We start from the raw sequence: 20,000 nt of genomic DNA, 5'->3' as shown, positions 1-20,000 counted from the left end.
GCAAGCGCACGTACGCCAAGCACTCACACACTCAAACGCACACACACGAAGGTAAAATTCTAGTCCTCCACTTCTGCCGGAGAAGCAAGATCACATTTCAGGTACGCCACAGGTACAGGACGCAACGCCCTTCGCTGTTTCTCCCCTCTCTAGTCCCAAAATAATGCCTTCCATCTAGTCTTTATCGCTTCTTCCCGCAGCTGACCCTCCTCCTGATGATGGCCGTGGCCCTGGCGGCACTGGTGGTAGTGCAGGCCATGCCAGAGCCTTTCCCCGATCCCGAGGCCCTCGCCAATCCTGCTCGTAGTGGCTACGAAAGCAGTTTCGGACATGCCTTTAACTTTGGACGTGGCCATGGCTTTGCGAGTGGCCATAGCTTTGGGCGTGGACGTGGCCATGGCTTTGGACGTGGCCATAGTCTTGGGAGGTTTAACTTTGGGAGTAACCATGGTGTCTGGTAATGGTCCCGTGTGCCGATAACATGGTGAGGTTCACTCCTGTCATGACGCCGTGGAGGGCGAGGCGGCGTCATGCCCACAGTGGCATCGCGTCTCCCCTCTGCGCCCTGTCGCCTCTCCGCCTCCTGCTACATGATCGCCTCAAAGTAACTTTCTGCCTCAAATCTGACCATACATTTAAATAACGCAGAAACTGTACTCCCTTTTTGTATTCAACATCAAAATAAATATTGCAAATATACTGTTTTTTTTTTTTTTTTTTTCAATTCAGACATTCAAGGAAACAAAAAGAAACAGTAGTGAATAACAGAGCCCTTTAGGGATTTTTGTCACAGTTAGTAAGGAAAACAAACGCAACAATAGTCGCCGCAGGCTAAGCTGATCTAGAGGCCACGCCCCCTTCCTTTTCCTCTTTAAGCGGGACAGCTGATTGGTTCACTCATTATTTTCTTGTTATTTCGGTTACCTTATTAACTAGTGTTGCCTTATGTTGATTTACGAAAGTGATGACACGAACAATAGTAATAATATCAAAGTCGGTGTGTGTGATCGGAGACGTGGCGCGCATGGACAACCGTATTAATGCGTTTACAAAAATACTACATGTTTCCACGGTTTTTTTTTTTTTTCTCTGAAAAGTGGGCATTTTGATATTGTGATTATGTTCGTATTGATATCCTCTAAAATCGACTTCAGGTCTCTCGAGTGATTGTGCAACTAATTACTTATGTAATGCTTGAAGCAACATTCTGATCTAACAGTAATTTCTTGAAGCTTTCTGATAAGATGTAGCAATATGAATAGTAGAAGAAAATAATTACTGGAGTATCACATTTCAGCTCAACTGTTTCCTAGTAAAGGTGTTCTGGTACAGTAACGCTCAGCATTCAAGGAACACTCTCGCACTCACTTCCCGGTGTTTAAAGCAGTCTCTTAGTCCTGGAATCTACTAAGACTGCCAACTGTCAGGTTGTTTAAGGAGATTAGTGTCAGTACATTATAGCACCTAAGACTGATTCAACACGCTAAACAACGGAAATGAGTTGAAGTTTATTAAACTTTTGACCATAAACTTACCTCACAAATATAATCAAACATTTTTTCATTCATTCCAATAAAAATACAAGGTAATCCACTTACCTTGCAACGCCCAACACATTACCTTCAACATTTTTTTCTTTGAAGACGTGACTTAAGACTTGACGTGCTTGAAAGAGGGAATATCAATCATGGTTATGTATCCTTAACTGATAAATATCCAAACGTCTATAGCTGAATGATTTTTTACTGACTAACTGATCTAGGGGCTAAGGATGAATACTCGTATCACAAGTGCTTCTTCTAATGCTCAAAATTGCATTTTTCACTACTTTCTAAAGCTGCTCAACATTCAGGAGCGCTTGAAAAGCAATGGAAGAGGAGGTTTAACGAATTTTCATTAATTTTTCTTTAGGAAGATTGGAAAATTTTAAATCACTAAATCAGCAACTATGGGTATGTCTAAGCTTACTAAAACATCTCGTTCACCTAATAAGTAAAGAGGAATGGACGTAAGGCCATTCTTGTAACGTCTCGTAATTTGCAGTGAAGTGTAATGAGGGGAACAATAATTAGTACTCCTTTGACGAAATAACATATTACCTCACTGCAACAGTAACGAGGACAGTTTCTTTTGCAAGTCTAGCACACAAATGTTGCCCTAAGTTTTATTCTAGTTGTTCTCAGGCATTCTGATGAACAAATTGACTAACTAACTAACTATCTACTTAACTGATTGATCGACTGAAATGAAAGACCGACGGACTGATTGCCTAACTAATGAGCTGACTAATCAAATAAGTAGTTACTAAAAAAACTAACTTACAAAGCACATAACTGACTCATTTACTAACAAAAAGAGTAACCAATTAAGTGACTAATTAAATAAGGAAATAAATGACAGTGTGCGTCAGGCTTCCCACTTCAAGTCATACATCGTGAAGTGAGGGATGAAGGCGGGCTTTCTGCTTCACTCTTGGGAAGGACAACAAACCTCTTTAGATAAAACCAACTGCCGGTTATGACAGTTGGGATGATTTTCTGTGGGCTGAAAATGCAAAATCCTAGCTTGTTTTCCTTGCCTTCCTTGAACAAAAGTGGTGAATCTTCTTTCATGGGGTTGACTTCTGCGTGAGATAAGCGTGGTGATGAAGGGGAGGGTCACTCACCACCACTTCTCAAGGTTACAGGTGACGGCGGGCAGTTTTCACCTTCCCACGTAAGTATCCAGGGATTTAACGGCGTGAACTTGCATTTATGAGCAAAGAGAAGCGTTGCCTGATCGGCTGCGCGCCACAGAAAAGCAGATAAGCGATGTAGAAACATTCTCTCGGACTAAAAGCATTAATAGTACGTATGTCACTAAGTTGCTCTGCGCTGTGTTGCCCCGTCAGGAACCAGTTTGTTACCTTTGGAACTCGTCCCTGTTTGGGATGCTTGACTCTCAGTAGTGCTTGTTTGCTTGTTTTGCTCATCGTCTCTTTGTGGGGAGACACATCCTGTGCACGCATGTGGCGTTCTTCCAGCACATTCCAACACTGATAATATGCAGCTTACAAGTGAATTCCACGCGGCAGTTTCCGGCGCAAGCCACCTAATCCACCCAGCACTCCGCCCACACCATGCGCGGGACCTCCACGAAGTGAGCCTCCGCCCACCACCACCACTTTTCTTTAATGCTTTGTCAAGTATCAAACACGCATGAAGGGCTACGCACAGGACACGTGCACACGCATACTTACATATAATTAAGCAAGTGCAATACATACACATATAATATAAGTACGTGCAACTGTCACGCGTGCGTCTCATCGCTTCGGTCACCTCTTGGGCGCCCTGGAGCAAAAACCAGCAAGAAAAAAATGTTGGAAGGCTGTAGTGGTCCGGGAGAACCCGATATAAAGGAAGGTTCGGGAGCTCGCAGAGCGCCAGACGCTGACTCTCAGCTGAAGACACTGGAAGCTTTCCTCACTTGTCATCATGCGAACAGTGAGTACCCTTCCCCGCTTCCTTCTTCTCGCCAGTCTGTCACCACGATACACTCACAGCATCCACCATCTCATGGAAGTGTGAGTCCTACAAACACTTGTTTCTTATTTTATTTCTCTCTTTTTTTTTTTTTTTTATCAACGTAGGAACATAAGACATAAGGGAAGCTCCAAGAAGGCAATCCCTGTTTACAACATACCTATCCATACCCGACCTTAGTTCCTCATCAATGAATTTGTTTAATCCTCTTTTAAAGTTCCCTACTGACTTGGCACTAATATACTTTATCAAGGTTAAATCCATTATTTCTTGTCCTACCCTGATCACTTGTCCTGAGGAATTTGTTTGTCATCCTTACTATACCTCTTATACCACTTAAATACTTCAGTCATATCCCCTCTTAATTTATGCTTCTCTAAGTAATGTAAAGTCAAAACCTTCAACTCTTTCGTAAGGAGTATTTATGATTCCTTAAATCTTTCTAGCCATCCTCCTCGGTACTAACTCTTAACATACTTATATCCTCCCTGCAATAAGGGGACCAGAACCGCACAGCATAATCTAAATGAGGTCTGAGCAGCGCCATACATAATTTTAATATTACTTCAGGACCTTTACTTTTAACAATCCTTAGTTAAGTTTAATCCTAATACATGGTTTGGTTGCTTTATTTCTTGCCTCTATGCAATGTTTTACTCTAACAGAGGTCAGAGCTAACTATAACTTCAGTAATTTTTGTTATGATCTTTATTATGAACATGTTGTCTGGATTTCCTTTACCTATGATCGCTAATATCAAACTGCATTTACCATCAAAATGTCTATTCGTTCCTCTTTTTTAAGTCTGTATTTAGGGCGACTGCATCAGATTACGACCTAATTAAGTTAGCTATCTTCATCCCCAAATTCCATAAAATCGCTACTCATCTTATTATCTAGACCATTGGTTCCCAAACTTTTTCAGCTCATTACCTAATATAACACGCCGCATTAGGCGTGTGACCTCTTTCATAAAATGTAACAGTAGGTAAATACTAACGATACTGCACACTATAGTACACATATTTACCTACTTACGTCTACCTCGCCTGATGCTTACAAAGAAACTGTAAAATAAAGCAGTGGTTCCCAAGCTTTTCTAAATTCATGCACCCTTCCGGCAGCTTTTCAGAAATTCATGTACCGTCGCACCTACAAAAAAAAAAAAAAAAAAAAAAAAAAAAAAAAAAAAAAAAAAACATATTTCAAAATTTTCTCTAGTTTTAAGACTGATAATACATACTCGTACCTCCGCACTTCCCTCCAAATATACTACCACTTAATATGACAACTACGTCACCTCTAATATGGCTGCCAGTACAGACTGCCATGTTTTTAAACCCTGCCAGCAAAGGCATTGGCTTTTTTTTTTTTTTTCTCACCAAGGAAAAACAACAGTACAGCGACACACAAGAAGGTGCAGCCCACGGTATTCATAACACCTCTTCCCGCAGCTGACACTCTTGCTGGTGGTGGCAGTGGCCCTGACGGCGCTGGTGGTGGTGCAGGCCATGCCCAATCCAATCCCAGATCCAAACCCGGATCCTGAGGCTCTTGCAAACCCTGAGGCCCTCGCAGACCCTGATGCCCTCGCAGACCCTGACCCGTTCAGGTACGGGAGGTATGGCGGATATGGAGGCCGTAGGGGCTATGGCTATGGACGCGGCCACTATGGGGGCTATAGAAGGTATGGCCGCGGACGTTACTATGGGTAATCGGAAGCAAGCATCGGGCTGACGTGGGGGAACGAGTGAACCAAGAGCGCTGTGCACGTCACTCACGCAGACTCAAGTAAAGGAGGAGAGGGATGACAACCACAGCCATGCCACCACCACCACCACCGCACCTGACGCTGCCGCTGCTGCCTCTACCCACCTCTCCTCCGCCGACTCCCTCTCCCCCGGCACATCCAGCCTTACAGGTTTTCCTATATCAATATAAATTTTCTGTTAGTAATTCTCGCTCCATCTTTTCTTCAAAATCACAATAAAGTGTAGCAAATATACAGTTTGTTTGTCATTCTCTCTCTCTCTCTCTCTCTTTCTCTCTCTCTGAGTTACGCATTGAAGTGATACTAACACACAAAAGAAAAAAAAAAGTTAGACCAAGACTGTAAAGTACCAACAACACAATGAGCATCTGCATCACTGTCATTCCTCTAGCAACGACGCGTACTGAGGAGCTAGTCAAATACAGCGCAACCTCACCCTCAGCACTCCACCTCACACAGCGACCGTCCCAGGTAACGCCTCAGAAGCAGGTGCCGATAGTCAGCCAACCAGCACAGGAGTCAGTACATTACGTCTCCCGAGTATCACCGCCCACCGCCACCACGCAGGAGGAACTTGGAGATGATACAGTAAGAAGGTACAATGGTTTGCTCGAGTCTAGAATTATGAGTCTCTGGCACTCCTTTAAGAAAACAAGGACCACATGTCGAGAGAGAGAGAGAGAGAGAGAGAGAGAGAGAGAGAGAGAGAGAGAGAGAGAGAGAGAGAGAGAGAGAGAGAGAGAGAGAGAGAGAGAGAGAGAGAGAGAGAGAGAGAGAGAACGTGCTAAACATCTAATCAACACTAAATAAAACGCACGTATTTCTTATAATGATTCAGTTTAGTCGCCCCTCCAACAAATAAATAAATAAATAAATAAATAAATAAATAAATAAATAAATAAAAAAATACACTCTATAGAATTCTCGCATTGGTAGACAAGCAAGCGAGTAAATTGAGTCAAAGGTGCTACACTGACGAAGTTTTGAAGGATAAATAACGACAAATTATAACGACCACGGAGACACAATGGCAACCTAGGAATGGTGGCGGGAGCGAGGCAGACCGGATGGAGAGATGGAGAGAAGGATTGTAACTTGGGTGCTGTGGAATAGACGGACAGCCGGTAGAGAAGTAAGTGGAGGAGGTTGGAGGAGAAGCTTTTGTCCTGAAGGTTTATGATAATGACGTTGATGATGACGATGATGATGATGATGATGATGATGATGATGATGATGATGATGACTGGCGTACCGTAGTCTTGGTAATCATAACTTAACCGTAATAGTACAACAGTGGAACTACGGAACTACTCAAGTACACTGCAATAATAATGACGACGACGACGACGACGATGATGATGATGATGGTAACGATGCTGACTTCACACACACACACACACACACACACACACACACACACACACACACACACACACACACACGGGAGAAGTCAGTAGGCACCTGCCGAAACGATAATTACTCCCAGTGAGGTCTAAAGCACTGGATCAGGGGATGCTGTGAACTTATCATTAAACCCAGCTGTGACCTCACTGAACGTTTCCCTTTTAGTCTTACAACACAAGGGGGGCAGTCACAGCCTGCCCTCTAAAGACAGCTCTATTCCTTCACACAAAACTACAAGCACCTAATTACACACAAACCTTTCACTCAAAATTCAAAATTATCATGGCGACTCCAACACCAGCCTCGGAGTCCCCATCTGGGGAAGGAACCACAAATGTTCCCAGGTCGGACTGCTCTTCTGGTATCGACCTTAAGTGTCTTGACACCTCCCTCAACTTTTTCTTAATTAACTTCTGCAACATTCGTGGTCTTAGATCTACGAGTAATTTTCAATCTGTAGAACACCACCTCTCCTCTAATAAACCTCATCTTTTCCTCACTGAAACTCAGGTGTCTGAGGCAATGGACAGTAGCCCTTTTCTGTTCCCTCCTAGTTTTTCTATACTCATTTTCAATCCAAAGCTGGATGCTGTGCTTATGTGCGTCACGAATTAACCTGCTCTCGTGTCCACGCTCTTGAATCTTCCGAGTTTTCAATCATCTGGCTACAACTACAGAGTCACCCTCAAACTGAATTAATCTGTGCTGTATATCTCTCACCTAACTCCTCTGACTACAAGAAATTCTTTGACTACTTAACTTACAAAGTGGAGCACATTCTGACTCTCTTCCCTTTTGCGGAAATCTTCATTCTTGGAGACTCAAATGTTCGCCAACAGCTTTGGCTTTCCTCTCCCTTCACTGACCATTCTGGTGAACTAGCCTTCAGCTTTGCTATCCTCCACGATCTAGAACAACTGGTGCAACACCCTCTTCATACTCCTGACCGTCTTGGAGATACACTCAACATTCTTGACCTTTTCCTGACCTCTTAATCATTCTGCTTATGCTGTTACTCTCTCTTCTCCGTTGGGCTCCTCCGATCACAATCTCATATCTGTATCTTGTCCTATTGGTCCAATCCCTCCTCAGGATCCCCCTAAGCAGAGGTGCCTCTGGAGTTTTGCCTCTGCTAGTTGGGGGGACCTGAGGAGGTATTTTGCTGATTTTCCTTGGAATGACTACTGCTTCCGTGTCAAAGACCCGTCTCTGTGTGCCGAGCGCATAACAGAGGTAATAGTGTCTGGCATGGAGGCGTACATTCCTCTCTTTTTCTCGACCTGAACCTTCCGAACCTTGGTTTAACACAGCCTGTTCTCGTGCTATACGTGATAGAGAGGTAAACCCACAAAAGGTACTTGAGCATTCCATCATCAGCATTTCGTGCGCTTTATATTTCTGCCCGGAACCATGCCAAGTCTGTTCTCCAACTAGCCAAAAACTCCTTCACTAATAGAAAGTGTCAAAATCTTTCAAGATCTAACTCCCCTCGTGACTTCTGGCATCTAACCAAAAATATCTCCATTAACTTTGCTTCTCTTTCTTTCCCTCCTTTATTTCAACCAGATGGCACCACTGCTGTCACATCTATCTCTAAAGCTGAATTCTTTGCTTAAACCTTTGCTAAAAACTCTACCTTGGATGATTCAGGGCTTGTTCCGCCCTTTCCTCCACCCTCTGACTACTTCATGCTACAAATTAAAATTCTTCGCAATGATGTTTTCCATGCTCTCGCTGGCCTAAACCCTCGGAAGGCTTATGGGCATGATGGGGTCCCTCCTATTGTTCTTCGAAACTGCGCCTCCAGGCTTGCACTTTGCCTAGTCAAACTCTTTCAACTTTGTCTGTCAACATCTACCTTTCCTTCTTGCTGGAAGTTTGCCTACATTCAGCCTGTTCTTAAAAAGGATGACCGTTCTAATCCCTCAAACTACTTCTACTCTTCTGATCTTGCTGACTGCATGCCTCCCCTCCTCCCGCGGTCCTTGCTGCACAAGGCTTTCTTCTTTCTCTCATCCCTATTCTGTCCATCTTTCTAATGCAAGAGTTAACCAGTATTCTCAATCATTCATCCCTTTCTCTGGTAAAACTCTGGAACTCCCTGCCTGCTTCTTAATTTCCACCTTCCTATGACTTGAATTCTTTCGAGAGGAAGGTTTCAATTTCTGACTACCGCTTCGGACCCTATTCGGGGACCGGCATCTCAGCGTGCTTTTTTTTTTTTTTTATTGGATTTTTGTTGCACTTGGCCGGTGCTCCTCCTACATAAAAAAAAAACACGCCAAATAAATAAATAAATAAATAAATAAAAAAAGATATAATACTGCAATTTAACATGTGGGATACGATGAATGAGGAAAGCATCCCGTAAAAGAGCCGAGACTCCGAAGGTACAACAGTTTGCCGATGCCTGGGAACGAGTAGAGACGGCACAGGCGAGTATCAAGTCACGTGGTGGGTGGTAAGGAGGAAGGGAAGCGGCGGAGGAAGAGCGAAGGAAGTGAGACACTACAACTTCCTGCATGATACTGGGCGAGAGAGAGAGAGAGAGAGAGAGAGAGAGAGAGAGAGAGAGAGAGAGAGAGAGAGAGAGAGAGAGAGAGAGAGAGAGAGAGAGAGAGAGAGAGAGAGAGAGAGAGAAGAGAGAGAGAGAGAGAGATTCAGAAAAGCATTTTTAGAAATCGTGCGTTTTGCTCCGGACCTGATGTGGAATTCTCTGTCAGTAGAAATAAAGGACTTTGTTAACAGTGGAAATTTACCTCGATTGAAAAAAATGAATATAAGAAAAAATTCTATTTACGATTCAAAATAATCAAAATTTATAAAGTATTAAAGATTACTGCAATATAAGGGTAATTCATTTATACATTTATTCTATTTTTATGTAAATATTTTCTAGTGTAATGAATTATTATATTACTTTCATCAACTATTGGTATAATTACTATTTTCATTATTATTGCTTGGTATTATTATTATTTCTATTATTATTACTATTAACAATCTGTGCCATCAAGTTATCATCATTATTCCTTATCATTGCTCTCAGTATATGGTTATTATTGTTATTATTATTATTATTATTGTGTCTATTATTGCTGCTGTTAATTATTAATATTTTCTCATTTCTAGGTTAGGCTCCCACTACAACATTAAAAAAAAAAAAAAATAGTAAATAAAAAATGAAAAAAAAAAAAAAAACTGTCGGGAAGCTTCGGCTTGACAGACTGAGCCAAAGTCATATATGTACATATATACTGTAATTAATTACAATGTTTGTAATGTAATGACAATAAACATCTACTTACACACACACACACACACACCACACACACACACACACACACACACACACACACACAGTACTAAGAGGCCGGTCACATGCTACAAAAATCCCTCGCATCTTGCACACTTAATTCCTACCTAAGACACCTTGGGACTGCTGCTGCTGCTGCGGGTGGGTGCATGACGGAGCATAAATATGTCTTCGGGTTGATGTCCTTAAAGCCATTCTCACCTTGGCCGTGAATGTTGCTGCGTCAGAGGCCTGCCTGGTGCAGCTCGGGGCCTAACGCTGTTTATAAAGGGCTGAAGACTCTTCCCTCGCTGACTCATCCTTCACTACTGTCTCCCAGCCGTCCGCTTCCTGCCTTCCCTCCACATCCTGAGAAGGCATTTTTCGTCTCCATACAGAAACTTCTAGTTATTCTTGCTACTTTTTTTTTTTTTTTAGAACTTGAGATGAGAAAAAAAAAAAATTTTCACTCTAAAACCAGAAATGGGGACTGACAACTACGGTGGGCCCATTTTTTAACCTTTTGCTGCCTTGCCGAGATAAAAAAAAAAAAAAAGAATTCTAGACGACTCATGAAGACTGTGACGAAAAATATATCTGAGGGAAATCCAGAAATGGGTGAAAACAATTACTTGAGCAGTTTGATGAGGGTGAGGAAATATTGTGCTCCAGTGGGTAGAGTTTCACACACAAGTCCTGGCGAGAAGGGGCGACCATGTGGCGTCAGGATTCACTTCGTTCACTTCAGGAATGACCTTCAGTGTTGGGAAGCAGATTGGATTCCAGTTTTGAGGATTTCGTTTTCATGATTCATACTTATTTTCTTTTGTTATAATAAGGAAAAAGGCAATGACGAGAGAGAGAGAGAGAGAGAGAGAGAGAGAGAGAGAGAGAGAGAGAGAGAGAGAGAGGAGAGAGAGAGAGAGAGAGAGAGAGAGAGAGAGAGAGAGAGAGAGATGTATGAAATAATCATATCACGTAAGCGATTTGCACCAACAGGATGTAACCCCTCTCTCTCTCTCTCTCTCTCTCTCTCTCTCTCTCTCTCTCTCTCTCTCTCTCTCTCTCTCTCTCTCTACAGAACGGTATACCAATGAGAAAATATTAATGAAAAAGAAAAAAAAAACACCAGGACAATGACACACACACACACACACACACACACACACACACGTGCAGATGACAGAATTACAGGCTCTGAGTGCATGATGGGAGAATAAATGAGAAGCCAGGGATGTTGAATTCATGAAGGAGGCCAAAAATAGATTTACCTCCATAGACAAACACAACTATTATTTCCGAGAATAAAAAATGGAAAATAAAATCACCACAGTATAAAATAATAGAGGACGATGAGATAAAATTCCGGAGGGGTGCTGGTGCAGAAGTGTACGTAGTGACACAGGAATAAAATTGACGTCGATGTGAAGGATGCTCTGATTAAGGCGCTCCATAAGTCGTCAAAGGCCAAATAAAATGAATGTCGATATGAGGCTGCAGAGGGCGGTGCAGGGAGAACGTCTGTAATAAGGACGTAGATGTGTGGCAGAAGGCACACGACACAGCAGTGGTAACACCGCGTTAGGAGGCGAAGAGGTACGCCATTATAAAGAGGGCGGTGAAGAAGGACGAGGCGTGACTGAAGAACATGTCCTCGGTAATCACGATGAAGGGCTTACGGTGAAGCTGCAGAGCACAGCTTCAGTGGACTGCAACAGGAGAGCGTGGACAGGAAGCCAGTGACGTTATGAGGCTCCTGAGGCGAGCTTCATAGAACACACGTGGCTGCACGTCTTGACCACCAAACCAGTATTTTCGTCACCAGTCCTCTTCGTAATAAGTACAAAGCAGGTACTAAAGTACAGTGGTATTGTGAAAGGTGGGTGGCAGTACGAGCCTGGCCGCTTTCCTCCTCCGTGACTGACTTGAAGTGAGGTTAATTCGGGCGTGCCGTCACACCACGGCCCACGGCAGATAACACAGATTCCCTGCAGCATAACTCCACAACAACTCAACTAGGCGTGGATTTGACGTATTTGTTTTCAAAGGAAGTTACTCTCAATGGATATCCGGCATTAGTGACAAGAAAAAAACATTCTGCTAACTCGGGAACAATAACAACTAGAGGCACCACCACCACTACCACCACCACCACCACGCGCATCCCTCGGTGCCCCACAAGCAGAAATCTTCCCTCTTTGGCAAAGCTTTTTGTAAATATAGTTCGCTCCAACTTATTGCTACCTTCATTTATATGCATACCTGGGGACGGCACATTATCACCCCAAGAAGGAAACAAGCGGGGTGGAGACAAGACTGTGACCAAAGCAAAGCGCTAATGATGAACCTCTTCTACGCATTTTTTTTTTTTTTTTTAATCACGTGCGCAGTGCTGACGAGACACATCTCATGTCTCCTCCCCGCCAACACTTGCAAACCTGTCAATGCCAGTCCTGTGTACGCTTCTCTTTCTCCTTCATAATAAACGTATAACAACATAGCTGACCAAACCATACAGGGGTTTCCTAACATCTTCCGGAGAACATTCTAAAAAAGTAAAACCCTGACTTCAGTTATAAGCATCTCGAAAAATATATGAAAAGATCACTAACAACCTGGAACCTTCTTCCCGCAGCCTTCAAGGGAAACAGATGGCAGTCTGGTAGTCTCTTCATAAGTCCAAATGTGTTTTCTGTCAGAGATGGAAGAGCAAAGCACAGGTAAAGCTTAAACACGTATGAATACTTAACAACAAAAACTAAAAGCGCACGAACCTTAACTAACAGCCAGACGAGAACCTGAAAATGAAAAGGAAGTATTATATTAAAAGATAAAAACAGAAAAAGAAAAAAAACAACACAAATTAATAAACTAAATACGAAGAAACACTAAACACCTGCTGCAAAACATTAATTATGAGAGAGAGAGAGAGAGAGAGAGAGAGAGAGAGAGAGAGAGAGAGAGAGAGAGAGAGAGAGAGAGAGAGAGAGAGAGAGATTCAGAACAGTATTTCTTAGAAATAGTGCGCTTTGGTCTGGACCTCATATTTGGAGTTTTCTGACAGTAGAAATAAAGGACCTATATTGATTTTAAGAAAATCAATAAAAAACATCTTTATGCGTTTCAGAATAATCAAAGTTTATAAACACTTAAAGATTACTGCAATATAAGAGTAATTCATTTATACATTTGTTCTATCTTTTATATCAGTATTTTCTAGTGCAATGAATTATTATATTACCGTCATCAACTATTGTTATAATTATTATTGTAATCATTATTACTTATTGTTATTATTATTTCTGTCATTATTACTATCAACAATCTGTGCCATCAAGTTATCATTATTCCCTATTATTGTTATCAGAACATGGTTGTTATTGCTATTATTATTGTGTCTACTATTGCTGTTGTTAATTACTGTTATTTTCTCATTTCTGGGTTACCTTCACACTGTAACCTTAAAAATAAGTAAAAAAAAAAAAAAAAATGTCGGGAAGCTTCGCCTTGACAGACTGACCCAAAGTCATGTATGTACATATATACTATAATTAATTACAATATTTGTAATATAATAACAATAAACATTTACTTACACACACACACACACACACACACACACACACACACACACACACACACAGTACTAAGAGCGTGATCACGTGACATAAAAATCCCTCACATCTTGCATACCTCATTCCTCCCTGGGACACCTTGGGACTGCTGCTGCTGCTGGTGCTGCTGCTGCGGGTGGGTGCATGAGGGAGCATAAACATGTCTTCGGGTTGATGTCCTTAAAGCCATTCTCACCTTGGCCGTGAATGTTGCTGCGTCAGAGGCCTGCCTGGTGCAGCTCGGGGCCTAACGCTGTTTATAAAGGGCTAAAGACTCCTCCCTCGCTGACTCATCCTTCACTACTGTCTCCCAGCCGTCCGCTTCCTGCCTTCCCTCCACATCCTGAGAAGGCATTTTTCGTCTCCATACAGAAACTTCTAGATATTCTTGCTACTTTTTTTTCAGAATTTGAGATGAGAAATTCCCTTTTTTACCACACTAAAAACACAAATATTACACCGAATATTTTGTATAGGCCTTTTGACTGTACTCTTTGGAGACTGTCAACTACAGTGGACTCATTTTTCAAGCTTTTTGTTGCCCTTGCCTAAAAAAAATTCTAAAAGATTCATGAAGGTAGTGATGAAAAATACATCTGAGGGAAATCCGGAAATGGGTGAAAAACAATTACTTGAGCAGTTTGTTGATGAGGGTGAGGAAATATTGTCCTCCAGTGGGTAGAGTTTCACCCACAAGTCCCGGCGTGAAGGGGCGACCATGTAGCGTCAGATTCACTTCGTTCACTTCAGTAATGACCTTCAGTGTTGGGAAGCAGATTGGATTCCAGTTTTGAGGATTCGTTTTTCATCATTCACCCTTGTTTTCTTGTGTTATAATAAGAAAAGGCAATGACGACAGAGAGAGAGAGAGAGAGAGAGAGAGAGAGAGAGAGAGAGAGAGAGAGAGAGAGAGAGAGAGAGAGAGAGAGAGAGAGAGAGAGAGAGAAACACCAGAATCAGTGTAGGCAGCTACAGCTCGCAAATAATAATGGAAATTTATGTTCAAGCTATTCTGGCAAAATGTTCTAATATGAGTGTTTTTTTCCAAAAGTCAGTCCCAAAATGACTGACGTACAGCCGTTAACAAATCACATTTTCTCTTTTAGTGTGTGTGTGAGAGATCCACCTTGACGTCAGGTATCACCATGCAGGAGGACAACACACACGTGGTCTGCACAGCGACAAAGCCTGCAAAAGTCGCCAAACGTAAGGAAAGTTGATTTAGTTCGGTGGAGATCTTGTGTATGTATATATATGTATATAAATATTAGTCTTTCATGTATGTTACTTGCCTATACTTGTTTTGTTGTAAAATTGAGTTTATTCTGTTTAATTTGACCGAAAAGTTGTGATTCGTGGGTGGGTTGGTTTCACTGGTGGTGGCACCTTACCTACTAACAAAAGGGGCACCACGGCCAGCAATGCTTCAGTTCCTCCACAGCAGCGCGGTGTGACAGGCCGCCGTCGTCTTAATTGAAACTCCTTCATTCCACCACTTCTGTCTACCGCACTGATTCGTTCGCTCAGCACTCCACACGCAGCTCTTCCTCTGGCCACAGCTCGTCACTCCACAAGGCGGCATCATGCAGCCAGTGAGTATCTTGAGTTTGCTTTACGTATCCCATCCGCGTACAATTTTGACGCACAATATTCTCACCCAGACAAGTGATGACCTCAGTCCTCGTAACCCTTCCCTCCTCAGCTGACCCTCCTGCTGGTGGTGGCCGTGGCCCTCTCAGCGCTGGTGGTGGTGCAGGCCATCCCCTTTCCTGACGCAGAACCTCAGGCCGACCTCTCAGTCTTTGATACTGTCTATCACCCCTACCCCCTTCACCACCCCTTCTACCACTCATACCACCTCCCGGGCTACCAACCACGGCACCACCCGTACTATCACCCACACCACTTTAACCACTACTCTCCGACCTACTACCTTCCATGGGTTAAAAGGCGCTGAAAAAAAATAATAAATAAATAAATAAATAAAAAGTAACGAAGACGCGGAAAGAGTAAGTCTGTAACACCTTCAGTAATCTTGACTCCAAACCAGGGCAACACCAGTCCACCACTTCTGCCACCACTACCACCTCCGCCACTACTCCCAGGTCGCGCGTCTCGATGACAAAAAAGTCATATGTTATTTATAATGCTATTTAATGTAATGTTGAAAAAATAAGGAATAAATAAACAAATAAACAAATAAACAATAAGCTATCAGACTCCCATCACTGTCAATGGGTGGCGTTTAAGCAATGTAGTTAAAAAATTATCCATTACTAGCAAAAGGCTGCTCAGGTAAAGCAGGGAAAGTCAGCCAGCCAGCAGGCTGGAGGAGCCAGCAAATGAAGGAAAGGGAAAGCAGGCAAAGGGCTGAGCACGGTGGTCCAGGAGATCCTATGTAGATGCAGTACAGGAGCATGACGTCAGCACATCAGATGACATGTACGAAGACTAAAAATTGCTCATGACTCTTGACTTAAAAACAAAATAATTGAATAATAAAACATCGCCCTTCACTAACGTAATACTCAAGTACTTCTGTGGTAACGCCACACCACAGTATATAATAATCACGAAAGAAATGAGAAGAAAAGAAGAAAGAACACAAAATAAGGAAGAAGAAAGAAGAGAAGAAGAATAAGAAGTAAGAAGAAGAAATGGAGGTGAATGAAGTAGGGAGAATAACAAGTGGTCGTACTACCTGGATAGGGGAAGGTAATTAGCACTTGATATGGAGGAAACCGAGACAACAACATGGACACAGGATCCACGCAGTACAAAACAGGATGACGGACATAAACCTGATAAGGCAGCCTGGCTCAAAGAAGGATTGACGGTAATGATAGTCGGGACAAGGCAGAGAAAGCCATTTGAAAGGGAAAGTAGGTCAGGAGGCGTGAGGCCAGGAGGTATGAGGGTCGGCCAGGAGGCGTGAGGCACCAAGTAGGACAAATCAGCTCATAGAAAAATACCCACGCCCACTTACGCTCTGCCTCCAAACTGCCCCTACCCTCTGACTGGCGTCTGTATCAAGCACCACGCCTGTGAGCGGATCATATGTATAAATAAGCAATGTGAATGGTTGATATGTAAAATGTTATGAAAATAAAGAAAATTTTCTGAGGGAAATAGGCATTCCCAAACGATTGAATATTATAGAGTGTAACAGTGGAATAAGACAGTAGCAGACAGTAACAGAAAGAGAGGCAGAGGTTCCAGAGGCCTGACGAGAGAGATGGACGGAGTAACTTAAAGCTAGTGAAATTTGAAACCGTATTGCAGTCTATAAATCAATGATCTTATTAAAGGAGGAGCAGGATGTTTACTTGATGTTTTATGTTTGGTATGACAGGTTTGTGTGGTGTACGAAGATTTACTTAATTATGGAATGTTTACGGTAACTGATGTGATGGTGATATTATGTTTTTCTTTTTTTAATGAACATTCCGCTGACTGAATATTTAGTTTTGTTTATGAATTTGATATTGTGTGTTCGTGTACGATGACTGCGTCTATCAATGAATATGTTGAAGGGATACAAAGCGACACCACATAACTTTGAACGACTTGAAGATGTATGCAAGTGAGGAATTTTGACTTGTAAGAAATACAGATAATTAGCAATTATTAATTAAAGTATGAAAATGTTGTGAGTTTTTCAGCAGCCTTATATACCAGATCCAGGCAACATCTCGGTCCACGACATTTTCTTAAAGATAACTTTTGCTTCCATCACCAGAGACAATGCATTTGATAAAAGATTAACTAATAAATTAATTTTATATAAAACGATATGAAAGGAAACATGACCTTTAGAAAAAAAAAACAGATCATAATAATAAAAACAAAATAGTGTTACATATTCTTTTCTTTCAGTACACTGAAAACTCGCTCCACCAGACTGAAGAAGAACAGCATATTCTTTTTTCATCTCACGCTTCACAACGTCCACCACTGAATGCATTCTGTACACTTAAGCTTCAACACTTCGATCTTCACATCACCTCACACACACCTAAACATCTCAGACCTCGCCCTCCCCACCTCCCTCCATCGCATTGCCATTTCCAGAATTATTCAGCAAACTTAAGGAATGGACGAGTCCTTCAGTTACTGTGTCATCAACCTACAATGGTAATATCTGTATCTCGTGTGGGACCACCGGTAGGTGAAGGCTATCACCATCCTGAAAGATCGCCTAGACATCCCAGACAGAGAACCTTGTGCGAGATCACCAGGTGGGCAAGATCACCAGCCAGGGGCCGGGAACGTCATCGCTGAGTGCTCACGGCTCCCTGAGAGCGAAGACGTGTTCCGAGGAAACAGCAAACTCAAGGTGGCAAATACCAGCGAGGATTCGCAGGGAAAACTGGCTTTCTTCAATTAGCGCACTCTTGCAGTGAGGGATGTCACCAGGCGCGGGGAGACGAGAGGAACGTGCCAGGCGGGGTGGAGAAGGAGTCCTACCACATCACGTTCACCCCGCACACTATCCACTGTTCCTCCCACGCACCCCTTCTGCAACCACGCCACCACACCCTGTTACCATGACGACCACTACTACTGCCACCAGCAGTCCATCCACATCAGCTGCGGCCCTCCAGTTGCATGACGTGGGGGGTCCTGGCTATCTTAGTACGTGCATTTCTAGACGTGTAAGCATATATATATATATATATATATATATATATATATATATATATATATATATATATATATATATATATATATATATATATATATATATATATATATATATATATATATATAAATATATATATATATATATATATATATATATATATATATATATATATATATATATATATAAACATGTAATAATAATAATAATAAAAATAATAATAAATGGTTTATCTAGATCTCAGCCATAGGGCTTAAAATATGCATAGTAATATTAAAGGATTCTTGGTATGTCACAGAGCGGTGGGGTTACAGTGACAAGTGGAATCTGAAATCTGAATGTAATCGATCATAATTTCTGATGGAGGTCAGAAGTGGGCGGTCAAGCAAGCCATGGTACGCCTGCACAAAAACTGCATTTAAATGAGCTACACAATCTATTCTTATAATAATGGGATCATAGAAGCTAATACACACACACACACACACACACACACACACACACACACACACACACACACACACACACACACACACACTCACACACACACACACACACACACACACACACACACAATAAATAAATAAATAAATATATATATATATATATATATATATATATATATATATATATATATATATATATATATATATATTATATATATATATATATATATATATATATATATATATATATATTGTGTGTGTGTGTGTGTGTATTAGTTTCTATGATCCCATTATGATATATGAGGTGAACAGGGATACAACAGATTTCCTTCTTCATTTGTTGCAACGTTTCACCTTCATAGAAGGCATCATCATGCATTGCATGGCGTGGCGAAGGTGTGGAGTCCTCACTTAATAAAGAGCCAGCCATGTGTTATTATATCCTCTGAAGAGTGATCCATCCCTTTACTTGAAAAAAAAAATTCTTTGGTAGTGCTGAGACGTTGTTCCCTGAGTCAGGTTATGTCGATAGTAGAGAAGTTTCGAGTTATAGATGAGATGAACAGGGATACACCAGATTATTAAGATAAAGAAGAAAAAAAAAATACCGTGGGAGGCCTGGCAATCTTAGTAGTTGTATTTGCCATCCGTGTAAGTATACACGATGTCCCATGAGGAAAGTCACTTACAAGCACAAATTGAAGATAAAGCCATTCTAAGCCACTATTAGGATGAAAAATAAGATGACAGAATAAAAACAACAAATATTCTGTTCACGAGAGGCATCATCATCATGACCACCACGACCATGACCACCACCAACCACCACCAACGCTGACAGCTCTAGCCCTAGTCTCCCAGCCGCCGCCCTCGTCACACACAAAATTACTGGTTTTCCTTCTTCAGTTTAACATGCAAATGAAAGGAAACAGGATACAGTAACAGCTGGAACAGACTCAGTACTCGGGTTGCTAGTGGCGAGACAATACAGAGCTTTGAAAGAAGATTAAGGAAATTAATGAATGAGCTTGAGAGGGTGAATGTGGGTAGATATGTTTGTATACACTATATACAGGAGCTGCCACGTGCATCGCTGATAACTACTTGCAACTTTCTTTGTTTTTCTATGTTCTTATGACCACCTTTCAGAAAAAAAATAAATAAATAAATAAAAAATAAAAAAGCGAAGACAAGACTGGTCACGACAGACTGCAAGTATTTATGAAACAACACTTGTTACAGTATATTCGAGAACTTGAGGACATAAGCTTCTCTCCTACACGACGATGCATCGCCGTTCTCAC

General features: G+C 41.8%; 1 protein-coding gene and 1 long non-coding RNA gene across 3 annotated transcripts; both read left to right on the top strand.

The window, feature by feature from the left end:
* Nucleotides 1-3,343: 3,343 nt before the first annotated feature.
* On the top strand, nt 3,344-5,529 carry LOC135105759 (eumenine mastoparan-OD-like). 2 transcript variants are annotated; one of them, XM_064014210.1, is made up of 2 exons: nt 3,344-3,565; nt 4,979-5,529. In XM_064014210.1, the coding sequence occupies exons 1-2, from the start codon at nt 3,359-3,361 to the stop codon at nt 5,237-5,239; spliced, it is 468 nt and encodes a 155-aa protein (XP_063870280.1). In that variant the 5' UTR covers nt 3,344-3,358; the 3' UTR covers nt 5,240-5,529. The 2 variants fall into 2 exon arrangements, with proteins under 2 accessions (XP_063870280.1, XP_063870281.1); XM_064014211.1 differs by having other exon boundaries at nt 3,345-3,485.
* A 9,500-nt stretch (nt 5,530-15,029) lies between these two features.
* LOC135105756 (uncharacterized) lies at nt 15,030-15,579 on the top strand. Its single transcript, XR_010271000.1, has 2 exons — nt 15,030-15,200; nt 15,311-15,579. It is a non-coding gene; the product is annotated as an uncharacterized LOC135105756 (long non-coding RNA).
* The last annotated feature ends 4,421 nt before the right edge of the window (nt 15,580-20,000 follow it).

Source organism: Scylla paramamosain, chromosome 12 (assembly GCF_035594125.1).
Source record: "Scylla paramamosain isolate STU-SP2022 chromosome 12, ASM3559412v1, whole genome shotgun sequence".
Taxonomy (NCBI): domain Eukaryota; kingdom Metazoa; phylum Arthropoda; class Malacostraca; order Decapoda; family Portunidae; genus Scylla; species Scylla paramamosain.
Note: the sequence above shows the minus strand (reverse complement) of the source record. Positions and strands in the feature narration are given on the sequence as shown.

Bases quoted from the DNA above. Each gene is read 5' to 3' on its own strand.
- LOC135105759 (XM_064014210.1), top strand. From the start codon at position 3,359: ATGTTGGAAGGCTGTAGTGGTCCGGGAGAACCCGATATAAAGGAAGGT. The intron at 3,566-4,978 runs GTGAGTCCTACA...CTCTTCCCGCAG, and splicing joins ATCCACCATCTCATGGAAGT to CTGACACTCTTGCTGGTGGT.